Source organism: Theropithecus gelada, chromosome 2 (genome assembly GCF_003255815.1).
Source record: "Theropithecus gelada isolate Dixy chromosome 2, Tgel_1.0, whole genome shotgun sequence".
Lineage (NCBI taxonomy): Eukaryota > Metazoa > Chordata > Mammalia > Primates > Cercopithecidae > Theropithecus > Theropithecus gelada.
This window is the reverse complement of record NC_037669.1, coordinates 68,374,327-68,389,223: the sequence shown is the minus strand read 5'-3', so window position 1 is coordinate 68,389,223 and position 14,897 is coordinate 68,374,327. Positions and strand designations below refer to the sequence as shown.

Here is a 14,897-nt window from a genome sequence, read left to right as displayed (position 1 = left end):
AAGTCTTGAATATTATATGAAAACAAAGAACAAAATTGCCAGAGTGCGTTTCTTTACTCATAATTCCCCTTGTTGAAGTTGAATTTTCTTCAGCAAACTTGCAGAGGAATGTTTCTTGAACACAAACTAAACAACCAAAAATAATACTTTTCTGATCAAGTTTGGTAATTAGCACAGCAAAATCCCATACATTTATGGGACACATTAGCTCAAGGGGTAAAATTACATACAATGTGCAATCATAAGCCCTGGCTGAGTCAATAACTACAAAACGGACAGTTTCTGTGTTTGGAAATGGTTGGTGGGTTGGCATGGGCAAGTTTAGTCAGTTGAACACATTTCATAAACTGTTTACTTGCAACGTTGAAACCATTTACAATACTTGGTGGGTTTTCAAGGCCAGCCTACATTGGCATCACCATGTGGTAGCACCTAGCACCCTGCCTAACCACCCGAGACACACACTCCCATCACTCTTTGCCAAGTCAATACACTTAAGTCCCATGAGTCCATTCCTGATTACCATCAGTTTTGCATGGCATCCTTTTCCTTCACGCTCCAAAATCCCACTGATTTACACATTGTTTATTTTTTGAACTACCTTAAAATCCATGCAAACAGAATTCTGCTGTATGTAAGATGAAAATGCACATATCTCTGGGGCTATTTTACCAACCTTGGGGTCTTTCTCCATGTTGGGACATAGCCTATTTAGAAATCTGCTTATAATAAAAACTGACAACACCCGTGACAAAAATAAGGATATACTATTAAAATAAAATGATATACAGTACTGTCATTATTCTGATACAGAATTTTTACACAGCAATATTGATACAGGTACAAACGGCAATCCATTACAATCGACCTTTCGGTTACAAACAACGTTTAAATTACAACTTAATACCGATTTAAAAATGGTAATCAGTGTTGTGCCAGATTAAAATAAATACTTCCTCTTCAAGTGACATTTTCTAGAATATCTCTAAGTCGGAGACTAAGAAAAAAAACTTTATAAAAAGAAAAAGAAGTAAACGTAATCTTTTATTTTTAGAAAAACCCAAACCTAGAAATCTGGACTAAATTAATTTAGCTTTCCATTCCTTCTGTCCACACACCAGCCCAACAGCAGAGCCGAAGTCCTCTTGAGTGACAGGTTTAGGAAGGGTCCGGCAGCACTCCCAGCGTCCACGCCATGAGAGGAGTTTGGAGTGTCAAGTTCACATATAAACTCTTTTCACTATTTAAATAGCCGGCAAAAAGCTGGATTCTCATTAGCAATTCTGCCATCAAACTCAGAGATAAACCTACCACTTTAAAATGCACGAGCAGGGAAGAGAAATGGAGAAAAATAAAGTAAGGTAAGGGCCTTGAAATTCTTTGAGGTGGAAGAGGCAAGGGACCAAAAGTTGTATGTACATATGTGTGGCGGGGCACAAATGGGGCTTGGGATGGTGAGGAAAAAAAAGTTTCTTTAACAAAATATCAAATTCCTATTTTCCTCATTTTTGTGAAAATGAGTATGTTTTTGACATTTAAGAAAAAAGCCAAACCAAACCAAAACACAAACAGGGAAATGAGAACCAGTTCCACAATGCCTTACACTTTATATTTCTATCCAAAAGTAAAATTCCCGATTTAAAAAAAAAAAAATCATTTAAAACTCAAAGATAAAAAAGTTACTTGGAAAGTTGAGGAAGCAAAAGCATTTCTTTCTGGCACATTTTTTGTTTGGCACAATCACAAGTAAGACTTTACAGATAAGATGTGGCTATTCACATTTGGTTTCTACTCTAAAGCGATTACTTTCGGGCTAAACAAATAAATCGGTTAAATGAAGTCCGTAAACAGGCCAAGCCTGGCAGACATGGGCAAGTGTGATGCATCCTCCGCCCAACAAATGGAACCTAAATAAAAAAGAAAACGGAGTCAGAGCTGGAAAGGTTTCAAAAACAAACACACCAAACCATTCTTGAGATAGCTATTTAAATAACAACTAGTGTTTACTGAGCGTTAACTACCCATTAGGCAATACGCTCAGTACTTTTTATTTATTTATTATTTATTACTTTTGAGACAGAGTCTTGCTCTGTCACCCAGGCTGGAGGGCAGTGGCACAATTTTGGCTCACTGCAACCTCTGCCTCCCGTGCTCAAGTGATTCTTCTGCCTCAGGCTCCCGAGTAGCTGGGACTACAGGTGCATGCCACCACGGCCAGCTAATTTTTGTAGTCTTTAGTAGAAACAGGGTTTCACCATGTTGGCCAGGCGGGTCTCGAACTACCAACCTCAAGTGAGCTGCCTGCCTCAGCCTCTCAAACTGCTGGGATTACAGGTGTGAGTTACCACACCCAGCCTGCTCAGTACTTTTTATATGTTATCCTTTCCCATTCTTACAATCACCTTGTAAAGATGGCAAGCACTTTAATTGTACCCATTTTACAGATGAGAGAATGAGGCAAAGAGAGACTGGTATATTGGCCAAGGGCACTTATCTAAAACTTGAAGCTTGGCCAGCAGTGAGTGGGCCCAAGAGACCAAGCTTTTAGTCCTCAAGCTGTACTGCCTTTCACTTTTTCTCATTTATTTCTTTTTATGGTATCCTATCACTGAAGCTCCTTAAGCTTGAAGCTGGTATCATGGGCATGACCATGTCTATGCAATAAGCAAATATAAACTCACCATCAATGAGCAATATATAAATTCATACATGTGCACACAGATGCCAGGAGTCAAAATGCTGGGAAAAAACTTTAAAAGGAACAGAGGAAAATCAGGGAAGAAGGCAAGCTCAATTTGCATAAATGGAACAAACCACGTAGCAGTGAAAGGTCTGCTTCATTTGAGAGTCACTCTAACAACCCAGCCCATGTCACCAGCCAAGCTGGGTTGAGGAGGGTCAACCGACAGCGAGCATGGTGGTTGTCTGTGTCAGCGGCAAATGGTGTACACTCCAAATATGTATGCTTTCTAGAATAAAGACAGCAAATGTTATTTTGCCTCCCCTAAGGAATAGCACCTTCCTGAGAATCTGCCTGTCTTACAAGTTATATGGAGAAAGTTTAATCCCAGGCCTGGAGCGTCTGTGAAATCAGATGGCAAGTAACTCTGATTCAGGCTAAAGTGAGAGAGACGAGTGACTACAGACTCATATCTCAGAGATGTTTCCATAGTTTAAACATGGCAGAGGATGTGTTCTTCCTGCTTCCAAACTCAAATGCTTTATTCAACATCATTCTAGTGTATTTCTTATTCTGTTCCACCAAAACGGGCCACCCCACATCAATGATCTGTCCTTATGAGAAAAGCTGAAATGCATTGTTTAGATGCCTTCCAGATAGATTTCTTTGTATATATCATATAGATATCGACATAGATTACCAAAGCTGTCTACAGACAGTGGCAGAACCATTCCAACCTTATATCGGCGCTGAACTGATAGGACAGACCCAACTCTATGGTAGTGCAACAATGTAAAGGCTAATTCTTCTGGGCATGTCTTTCGGTGGTAGCACACTCGCATTCTTCTTACCTCCTTTTTCCTTTTTCTTCTCTTCCTCTTTCTTCTTTCCTGCCTTCCATTTCCAAAATTGTTCTGGAAGGGCCAGGGAGATGATTGAGATCAATAAATACAAAGGGAAGAAAAAGAGGCAATGGGAGGGCAGGGTATGTATGTAGTGAACTGGTGGAGCAAGATACAGCCAAGCCATCCCAGTTCCTCTGTCCTTCTGCTGTGTCATGACTTCCCAGGTTCTAATGACAGCACCTACATGCAGACATGTTCGCCACTGGATTAATATAGACTTGCGCTCAGAATGGTTCTGTCACTGTGTGTCAAAGGGAACACTGAGGGCTTGCTCTTTTGCTGCCACCAAGAACACATCAGAGGAGGTGAGTACAGCTGGACTGGCTTAGACAATTATAAGTGGATAGCATGAGAAGTGATCATCAATTACCTTTATAGCCCATTCTGACCCTGAGACCTTAAGTTTCCTTTCTGCCAAGCCTAAAACTGGTGCATGGGCCAGTGATTCTCAACTAGGGACAATTGTGTCCCCAGGGGACATTTGGCAATGTCTGCAAATGTCTTCATTTGTCACAACTAAGGGCAGGGAGGGGGATGCTCTAGGCATCTAGTGGGTAGAGGCCAAGGATGTTGCTAAACATTTTACAATGCACAGGACAACCCCTACAACAAAGAATTATCTGGCACAAGATGTCAATAGTGCTGAGGCTGAGAAAAACAGACACAGAGAGCAATATCCAAGTAAAAGGAGCCTGAAGTGTGTCAGTGAAATACACCTGTAATGAGCATGTTAAACTGTTATAAACGGAGATCACCAAGTATGTTTCTTTCATTTACCCATTCGACAGATACTGAGTGCCACCTACATACCAGGCCCTATCTTAAGTGCTGAGCATACAACGATGAGCAAAACAGGTGAGGGTGCACATCATCATGGCGCTTCCCTCTTTTTTTTTTTTTTTTTTTTTTTGAGACGGAGACGCGGGTTCTCCTTTTTCCCCCCCGGCTGGGGGGAGGGGGGGGATCTCAGCTCACTGCAAGCTCCGCCTCCTGGGTTTACGCCATTCTCCGGCCTCAGCCTCCCGAGTAGCTGGGACTACAGGCGCCCGCCACCTCGCCCGGCTAAGCGCTTCCCTCTTAATGATATAAGACAGAACACCAGTAAAATTGTTTCAGCTGCTTACGGGTGCTCACAGCCTTCTGCTTTCTGCATCGTGACACTATGATCACTCTCTGGACTGTCACATGGGGTGGGCAATACCTTGGGCCTGGTAGAAAAGAAAAATCACGTGGATTGTGTGCCATGGGTCAGTTCTCAGAAGGCATCATTTATGAATGTCATCCCAAACCTCAGCACCAGATTTTTGCTTTGTCTGAGACAGAGGTAAGTGACTTCCTTTTGAGGTGAAGCAAAGGTCCTGGACTGAGATTACTCAGCTAGGAGGGAATAATGCTCATAGTCAAACACAGTCCTGCTTTCTTCCAGATTTTGCTCTCTTCTCAAATACCACCAAGCCCAGACACCAGACTCTCTAAAGAGGGGACCATACCTGTTTTACTCATGAGCATATAGCTCTTAGTCTTGTACACAGAAAACACTCAGGAAATACTTGCTATGTGCCAATCACATGCCCTGCAATGCCCCACAGAGACTAGAAGCTCCCCAAAGGGCAGAAGTGAGATGACCGTCTCAGATCCCGAGGCTCCCCTCACTACCCTGCCCAGCTCCGAGCAGGCAAAACGTAACTCACACCACCAAACTCAGAGATGGACTCACCATGAAGCCCAAGAGGCCAAAGCCCCTCTCATGTTTAGGCCTCTAGTCCAGGACCTAGGAGGGACCCTGGTAGCGTGTTCACGAGGTCATCCGTTTTTGTGAAACTTTCAAAAAATACTTTGTAATCTTTAAATCAAGGACACCGAGACCGTATGAACATCAATCTGGATCTGCCTCGACTGACCCTAACATAATGATTACATTGAACTGCAGGGTCCTTGATACTGAGGTGCTTTTTTCTCATTCAAACCCAGTTCACTCAGATCTGTGAGCTCCTAATGACAAAAACCATGATTCCTTTTCTCTTTTCTTTTCTCTCTTCTCTTCTTTTCTTTCTTCTCTCTTCCCTCTTCTCTCTTCTCTCTTCTCTCCTCTCTCTCTCTCTCTCTCTCTCTTTCTTTCTTTTTGTAAGTCAGAGTCTTGCTCTGTTGTTGCACCCAGACTGGAGTGCAATGGCATGATCTCGGCTCACTGTAGCCTCCGCCTCCCAGGTTCCAGAGATTCTCCCACCTCAGCCTTCCGAGTAGCTGGGACTACAGGAACGTGCACCCACGCCCAGCTAATTTTTGTATTTTTAGTCGAGAACGGGTTTTGCCATGTTGCCCAGGTTGGTCTTGAACTCCTGGCCTCGAGTGATCCGCCCATCTCGGCCTCCCAAAGTCTGGGGGTTACAGGCATAAGCCACTGTGCCTGGCCAAAAGCCATGATTTCTGATATTATACACTCAGTAGATGCTTGTCAATTTCTTGACTGGCCCATTCACTTCTAGATTTACAGACACTGAATGACAAAGCTAACAGGCGTGTCTCATAATCACAAATGCATGAGAAAGTGCTTACGGAGGATGCACACCGGAACCCCTTAGTCCAAACTTCATGGTTTACTTTAGAATCAACCAACACTCAATGCAAAGTTTCCAATAGCCTAGAATTCCAAACAGCAAATTCTAGAAGTTACCGAGGCAGAACATCCAGCACTTTGAGAAAGCATGATTTTTACTCTTTTACAGCACTTTTAAAGAGAAATTAGCACTTATAAAAGGGCAACATGAGGGATCCTTATAGTGTGGAAATGTTTTGTGCCTTAACTGTATCAATGTCAATATCCTGCTTGTAATATTGTACTATAGTTTTGCAAGATGTCACCACTGGGAGAAACTGGGCAAAGAGTATGTAGTACCAAAGTTGAGAAAACCTGTATTAGACTAAAGCCTATTTCTGTCTTGTAAGCCCTTTTGCTGAATTGAACCTATAAAACACAGCTATGATGCTATCCCAAGAAATAATAATAGACAGTAGCTCTTGACATCATGATAGGAAAGATGAGAAAATTAGCATATTATGCTTTCTTCCCCATCTGTTGCAAATTTTTAGTTGCATTAGTTATATTTTCGTGTTTTAAAATTTTTTTACTTAAAAATATATTAAAATTTTAATAACTTCATATTCTGAAATTATAATTATGTTTACAATGTTTTGTTATAGGCTAGTTCTAAAATAGAAACCACTAATAATTTTTAAAATATTAAGTTAAAAAAACAAACAAGTTTTTTATTTGAATTTTCTTCCTTCAGAAAAGGAAAATATATTGGTCTTTTATTTGAATTTTCTTCCTTCAGAAAAGGAAAATATATTGGTCAACTTTTAAAGTGAAGTTTTTAAAAAATCCTGGTGCTAAAAATGTTCACATAAAAAGTGCAGCAAAATTTAAAACAAGATTGTTTGAAGGAAACGTAGTTGTTTAAACTGAACAAATTCAGAAAACAACATGCAGTAAAAATTAAAGTATTAGTCACATAATTATTGAACACTAAAAAGTGTTCAAAGCTTTAAAACCTAAACAGTCAAAATGGGAAGGAAATGGCTAATCTTCTATGTAAACTTTGGAAAGTAGAGGCATTAATAGAAACGTTGTTGTTTTTTTTTTTTTTTTAACAGAAAGTTTCTTCTATAGGCATGATTCAGTAAGTCATTCTTAACTGTTAACAAATTGTGAAAAATGCACCTGTAATCCCAGCACTTTGGGAGGCCGAGGTGGGTGGATCACAAGGTCAGGAGATCGAAACCATCCTGGCTAATACAGTGAAACCCTGTCTCTACTAAAAATACAAAAAAAAAAAAAAAAAAAAAAAATTAGCCGGGCATGGTGGCAGGCACCTGTAGTCCCAGGTACTCGGGAGGCTGAGGTGAGAGAATGGTGTGAACCCGGGAGGCAAAGCTTGCAGTGAGCTGAGATCACGCCACTGTACTCCGGCGTGGGTGACAGAGTGAGAGTCCATCTCAAATAAAAAAAATTGAGAAAAATGAATACCTGTTAAAGCTATTATTTGCTTTAAAATGTGTTTAGAAAATATGCATACTGTGTTTCCTAGGTGAACTCATATATTTTATTCTATCTTAAAATTATCAAATATAAAGTTCAAAACTATACAATTATAAAACAATAGCCTGTCAGGGACTGTAAACTCTACAAGTTAATTGGTACATCTTAAATAAAACAGTAAACTGACCTCGGTAGCTATCAACTCCTACCTATGGTTCTCAGTTTCATTCATCAAATACTGTTCACTTGACCCAAATAAACAGATTTTTGGTGGCTAATGACTAAGCTGAAACAAAATTTAAAAAAATCTATATAGTGTCTACATTTTTACTGTCTACTAATGAGCCATTAAACTTCAGAGCATAATTGAATACTGTACATAATGTTCATCAGAATGTACTGAGGAAAGACTTTTTCTTTCTTGAGTTGTTTTGAAAAGACTACACAGCTGAGAGATATTCTGGAAGAAACTAGATTTTTTTTCTACAATAGGTAAATTTCATCTGGAACAAGTAGCAACTCTGGGACCTACTCTTAAAATACGTCATCAAAATAACCTTTGAAAATGTATTTGAAGACAAAAAAGCAACCAATATGAAAAGTTAGAAAATAAAATTCCAGAAATACATTTCAAGTGAGCATCTGAAAACCATACTCTGTTATTTAAAGATTTCATTATTGGATCCCTGATAAAAACAAAATCAAAGAGATATAGCCAGGCTTATGAAAGAAGACTGCATTTGTTTATTTTCAAAATTAATCTTGGACTAAACCTGAAATTGAAGTTATCTAGGAACTGGGGAAAAAGAATTCGGTTCTCTTTTAAATATTGCAGAGGACTGGAACACTCAAAACTATCGGATGGCACAAACTCCCAGTCCGAACTGTTATCACTCATTCCAGTGATCATTTTGTCTCTATTATCCAAACAAACCAGTTTTGGTTAATTGGACTAAAAAGTGTTCAAATGAAACCCAACGACTACTTTCATGGAGGTAGAAGCGTGTAATGATTAAGACCACATAAACAATAGAGTGTCACAAAGAACAAAGTTGAGTGTCTCTTGTTTACTCACGGCCTGTGTTGCTGAACCCCTCTGAGGCTTAATGTTGTGTATAGGCTTGTTGTATTAAATAAGAAGTATATATACAACATTTAATATAGAGGATCCGGTATGTCACAGTGTTTAACAAGGTGCAATTATGATTGTTATTAACACAAACATAGTTCCACAGGAAGTGTCACTTTTCCCTTGTTTTAGTAAACAGGCTGCGTGATTCTAACATCTAGGGCATGTGAAACTATACTAATACTGTATAAAAACAACACAATTTTTCTTTTTCCAGACAGAGTCTTGCTGGAGTGTAGTGATACAATCATGCTCACTGCAGCCTGAAAATCCTGGACTCAACTGATCCCCCCCGGCCCGCCATCTCAGCCTTCCTGGTAACTAGGACTACAGGTATGTGCCACCATGCCCAGCTAATTTTAAAAAATGTTTCTATAGAGACAGGGTCTCACTATGTTGCCCAGGCTGGTCTCAAATTCCTGGGCTCAAGCAAACTGCCTGCCTCAGACTCCCAAATTGCTGGGATTACAGTGTGAGCCACTAGGCAAGCCAAAAACAACGTAATTCTTAAAGGAGAAAGTTAAGAGTAAATGTTTCAGAGACAATGACTTAAGTGTACAAAAGATAACTCATAATTCAATAAGGGTGCTGAAAATAACAAGATCAATGCTAAAGGCAGCTGGGCCAGTGGCCCCTCTTCTAGGGAAGTTTGGCATTGAGACACACAACTAACACTTTAAACCTCTTCTGTCCAAGAATAAACAATGCATGTCGTGTTTTTTCATGACAGTGCAGTCTTGCATGGTAAAACCACAGGAGGGATGGTTTAAACGTAACAGGAAGCATTTCACAAGGCAACCACAGGAAAGCCAAAAGCAAATTCAGTCTTTAGATAGGCCCAAACAACTGGAATCCACATTACGGCTTGCAGAGCTAAACCTGGGTCAAGGGGCCACAATTTCTTTCATTCTGTTCACTCCGAGGAGGTCAAAATATTAACTATTCTCTGGGACTGTGGAGTACAGGAAAGATGTTTGGCTGTATTACATTTTAAAACCCTAAATCACATGTGAAAAAATAAGACAGAAAATGGAATTTGGTTTGCTTTGAAAACATTCTACTTGTTTTTAAAAGAAAGTATACAATGTGTAGAAAGAACACTCTGAAGAGACTGAGCTCAACCTCTCGCAAACCACCTGGCCTAGGACTTGCAATGCCTCTGGAGGCACTTTACTGATGGGAAAAATGCGGAGGTGGAACCAGAGGAAGGCAACGCAACCTGGCATTGCTGGGGGGGCTCTGTTGAGGCCTCACCGTGTTTCAAAGGTTTTTAATCAGAAGGCCAAGAACTCTCCAGTTCCACATGCCTTCTGCCTCCCACCCACCCGCTTCCTCATATAATGTAAACCTTACCGACCCCTGTAGACAGGTGGGTCTGCAACCCTTGGGGACACAACCTCTCAAGCCCTGTCCAATCCTGCCATCCTATGATCATGCCATTACTGTTAATAACTTTTCAAAAGTGTTGTTTAGGTCACTGTGATATTCAGTTGACAGATAATACAGCAAGTTGGAAAATTAAATATCATCAATCTCTAAAATTGTGAACAATGTATCCTGTAGGTAGAGTCAAAATATAGAATGTTTAAACTAACATACAAGAGTAACTGTATAATCGATTTTCTTAAAAAAACCCAAAACGCAGAGCTTATGCCTTATCAGTAGATCTAATATTAAAAGCAGTCTTTTCAAGAACTTCTATACTCCGATTTCTGCAAAGATGCATACTAAAGTATAATATATATTTTTGTTCTAAATAAATTGTAAGCAAATTCATGTGTTGGAAATTATATTGGTAAAATGCTTCTAACACTATGAGAGCAATAACATGAAAATTATCACTGGAATAAGAAAGACAGAGGATACAATTCTTTGAAATGAAAAGGGAGAGGAGAGGGGGTAGTTTTCCACTGTTATCCTTGCTAACGTCCAATATTCATTTGTTTGTCGAGCACATTACCCGGTCCTTCATGTCATACAGACCTCGCTCACAGTTATCACAGTAGAACCACCATGAATACAAATATATATATATATATATATATATACTAACTTTACGAGTCAGTGGATGGCAGCTGTCTCCCAGTTTGCCCATAGGTGTGCAAATCCTTATGCTCTTAACCCAGATACTGACAGCACAGCACATGCCTCCACCACATTGGGAGTCCTTGTCACAAGCCTGAAATGTAATAAACAAACAGATAAATATAGATAACAGGAAAGACTCAGGCTAAGGAAATATAAAATTGGCAGTGAAAATTCCCTTTAAATATCTAAACACTTCAACTTTAATAATCACATATATTTTAAAAAATGATAACCTTCATTTACTTGTATGTATCTACAATACAATCTGATCAGAATAGCTATTTCTTATTTTTTGAAATTGGGCTAAATTCTAGCCCCTGGATTATGAAAATCTTAAATAAACATAAGATTTTTTTTTAAAAGTGAAATCAGCTCTCTTTTTCCAGCGCTTTATGGCTGAATTGGCTTTGAACTTGAAGAACAAGACTATATTAGTCTTACACTACACATGGCCATTAGGAACTATATAAATCCAATCACAAGATTTTATGACTATTAACTGCAGAATACATTGGGGCCAATTTTAAAAAAGAGATTTAAATAGTCTCTAAATCTGGCATGAAACACTCCAGACCCATAAAGGCACTGAGGTAAATTTTAGAAGTGCTCATTTTCCCTTTCAAATATTTGCATTTTGGTTCACGAGACTTGACGTTTCTCACACCACTGACTTGCTTTTTCATCATTTTCTCTTTAAAGAAGTCTCATAGGTTGAGAATGGACAGACCAAGATGCTTGCCTTATGTTACTCTTCCTTCAGGTGAATAAGCTGCAAAGAGCAAATTACTGGCTTAGGATAAACATATATGCACATTACAAAACCAGCTAACAATCCTGTAAGATCCATCAGTTTAAGAAATGCAAGTGACAGGTGCAATTGTCAATAGTAATTACTCAAGGCACCTGCTTTCAATATAAAAGTTGTAAATACATACAATGAAACAATGGAGGAAACAATGGAATGAAACAACTATGGAGGAATTTCCATACTCTACTAAATAGAAACAAATAATGAAGCCTAAATTTATTTGCGTGAAAATGGAAGAACTATTATTCTTTCCTAGAACCAACAAAAAATAGAATGCTTTGTTTGAACCGTGGGCAGTAATCTGTTTTGCTAGTGATAAGATAAAAACATCCTGTACTATATATGTAAGAAACTAAAACCTCTATCATTTAGGCACAAATTTAAATGTATAATTAGTGGAAACAACTAAAACAGTCCTTCAAAATTCTTAGTTTTGAGGACAGTCATAACTTCTCAAGACATAAAAATATGGGCACATTCTTAACATTATTTCTCATTAAAAGTAACCAACCATTTTACTTTAAAGTTCATTTACTTCCCTCATTGGAATATCTCTCTCAGTCTATCTAAAACAAGTATCTGGATAAAAGGTAAAAATTTCACCTTGAGTTTTTGGATTCATCTTGAGGTGTTTGGATTTTACAGGACAATACATAAATGTTTCAACTTTCCAATTTTTATCTGCATGCCAGAAATCATGTAAATGTAGCCATTGCATCCCATAAATAAGATGTCTAGTCAATGATCTTTTACAATATAGTTTTAACAAATCTATGTGGGCATACAAATCAATTTCAAAATACCTACATACACTACCCAAAAAACTGTAGATGTAAGATGGAAGTTTTAGCCAGTATTTTATTTCAACAGATGCTCAATACCCTGAATTTTGAGGCCCCATGAGCTTTTTTTAATGAGACAATCAAACATCTAGCCAAAATCCTTTAAAATTCAATCACCTGGATGTTTAACATGCTATATACAATATATCTTGATAAGTTACTGAATTTTTCATTTGAATCCAGATGATTCCTGTCATAGAGACATAACTGCAGTTTATTGCCCTGTTGCTTTAGAGACATTTTTAAAAATTCTCTTTTTGTAACACTGAGTTAAAATAACAACAACAAAAACAGCACACATAACTATATAATAAGCCCAGTCTAAGCCTCTCTAACAGATAGACAGCCAATGTGATAAAATTTTATTTTGTAACAAAAGCTTCAGTTCTTGGAAAATTTACAAAGAGTTGCACAGGTTTATATATTTTTAATTAGACAGCTGTTTCCTAATGCCCTTCATCCTTAACCCGTTGCAAATCTATTCAGATAGTGTTGTCCTGTGAATGGAACAAAAAGATACTTATATTGCAAAGGGATCTTGGGCTCAGAGGATTAGGAGAAACTTTAAATGAGCCAGCAGGAGAAGAGGGAGAAAAAAATCCAATCATGTTTCAATTCTCATGTATTAGAAAGACCTGCAAAAACTTTTTTTCAACCACATGGACTGGCAAAGCTATGCAAGTAATTTTTTTAAAAACCTCTTTTCTAATAAATATCACAGAGCTTACAGTTAAAAATCTGTTGGATATATACAAATGCTGTCATAGCATAAGGACTTCCACAATTCTATAAACCTAATAACTAATATAGAGAAAATAGGACTTGATTTTCTCAAGACAATGACATTTCCTTTAAAGTCAAATGTTATTTTATTATCTAGGTATCAACATTTCAAACATAGACATTTTATGTAAATCCTATTATGTGCACTTAAATATTTGAAGTAATTTAATGAAGGTGTGAAATAATTCCTCGCTTAAAAAAAAACAGTAAAGAAGTTGAACAACCAGGAAATGATAGCAGTTGCGCCTTGTTAATGTAAACCAGACTATTTACTATTGTACTGCAAACCCAATTCTTCAGATCCACACAAAATTGTTGGGAGTGGGAGAGAACCGAACTAGTTCCTGCTTACAAAAAAGACGAAGACATCTTTAAGATTAAACATCTACACAGCAATCTACTCCATTATTATGCAGGAGCACTGGAGGTGCTTTGCCAGGAATTAGAAATTTAAAACTTTTATGGGGAGACCTCAAGACCCTGGCGGGGAAAAGCCCAGGAACCCAGAAGGAAGCGCCCACAATTGCTTTTCAAAGCGCTCACATGGCCCTGGACCAAGCGATTTCAAAGGGTTTCTGCGGAGGACGCATCGGGAGCAAACTCTTTGATTGTAGGATTAAGACTCTGGGCACTTGGGGAATTCGTCTTGGTCCTTTGCATTTCAGGAAGGGGCCGTCAAATGTTAAGGTTCGACGCTGGAGCGCCTCCAAAAGTACTTGAGAAGACTCAGAGAGAAACTTCTTTCAGCCTAACAGAAGAAAAATGCGAGGAGTGAGGCTGTGGGTGATGAGGGAGAAGTAAGTGGGAGAAGGTGGTAATAAAGGCGGTGGGCGACATCCTTGTCACTTTTTCTTCCAGGACGCGCCCAGTGTCCCCAGCCGTCTGCTGCTTTTGGATCTGGGCATTTTCCCAAGCGCACCAAGGGGCGACTGGGGCAGGTGTCCCCACCCAGGGCGACCCTCCCTTTGCCTCTAGCCTGCCCTTCAGGGTCCCGTCCCAAGACCCCTGGGCACATCGCAGGCGCGCATCAGGGGCGGACAGGTGCACCAGGGCCTCTTACCCCGGTGATCACGGCGGCGTGCCCGACGCGGGGCGTGAGCAGCAGCGGCGGCAGCAGCAGGAGGAGCAGGAGTGGGGCGCAGCGCGGGCTTCTCATGGCGCCCTCGGGACTGGGCGGCCGCCGGAGGCGGTTGGGGGCTCGGGGCCGGGGCGCGCTGGGTGGAGCGCGGAGCGGCAGGCGGACGGGCGCGGCGGCTCCCGCGAGCCTCGGGGCCGTTATAAAGGCTAGCCCCGCCGTGACTCACGCCGGCGCCCGCCCGGCAGCACACGCGGGGGGCACGGCGCGGGCACACACCCCACGCCCCACGCGCACACGCGCGCCCGCCTGGGCCCGGCCGGTTCCCAGACGAGTACGTGCTGCGCGCGGCCCCCCGCGCCCCCGCCTCGGGCGCCACGCAGGCAGCGCTCCTCGCGGGGCGCCCCGCTCCGCGCCGTTCCCTCCGCCGTCGCCCAGCCGCCGCCTTTCGCACGCGCCGGAATCGCTTTTGTGGTCTCCGAGTCACTCATTTGCTGTCCTGGTTTCCAAAACTCCACGTGCTCTGCGCCGAAAACTTGCAAATCATT

The 14,897-nt window shown here is 40.5% G+C and overlaps 1 protein-coding gene across 2 annotated transcripts; it reads right to left on the bottom strand.

The window, feature by feature from the left end:
* Window positions 1-539: 539 nt before the first annotated feature.
* PROK2 (prokineticin 2) lies at window positions 540-14,584 on the bottom strand. 2 transcript variants are annotated; one of them, XM_025376809.1, is made up of 4 exons: window positions 14,335-14,584; window positions 10,807-10,932; window positions 3,532-3,594; window positions 540-1,907 (listed from the first exon to the last, which is right to left on the bottom strand). In XM_025376809.1, exons 1-4 carry the CDS (start codon window positions 14,428-14,430, stop codon window positions 1,803-1,805), a joined length of 390 nt encoding a protein of 129 aa, XP_025232594.1. In that variant the 5' UTR covers window positions 14,431-14,584; the 3' UTR covers window positions 540-1,802. The 2 variants fall into 2 exon arrangements, with proteins under 2 accessions (XP_025232594.1, XP_025232595.1); XM_025376810.1 differs by lacking the exon at window positions 3,532-3,594.
* Window positions 14,585-14,897: the final 313 nt, after the last annotated feature.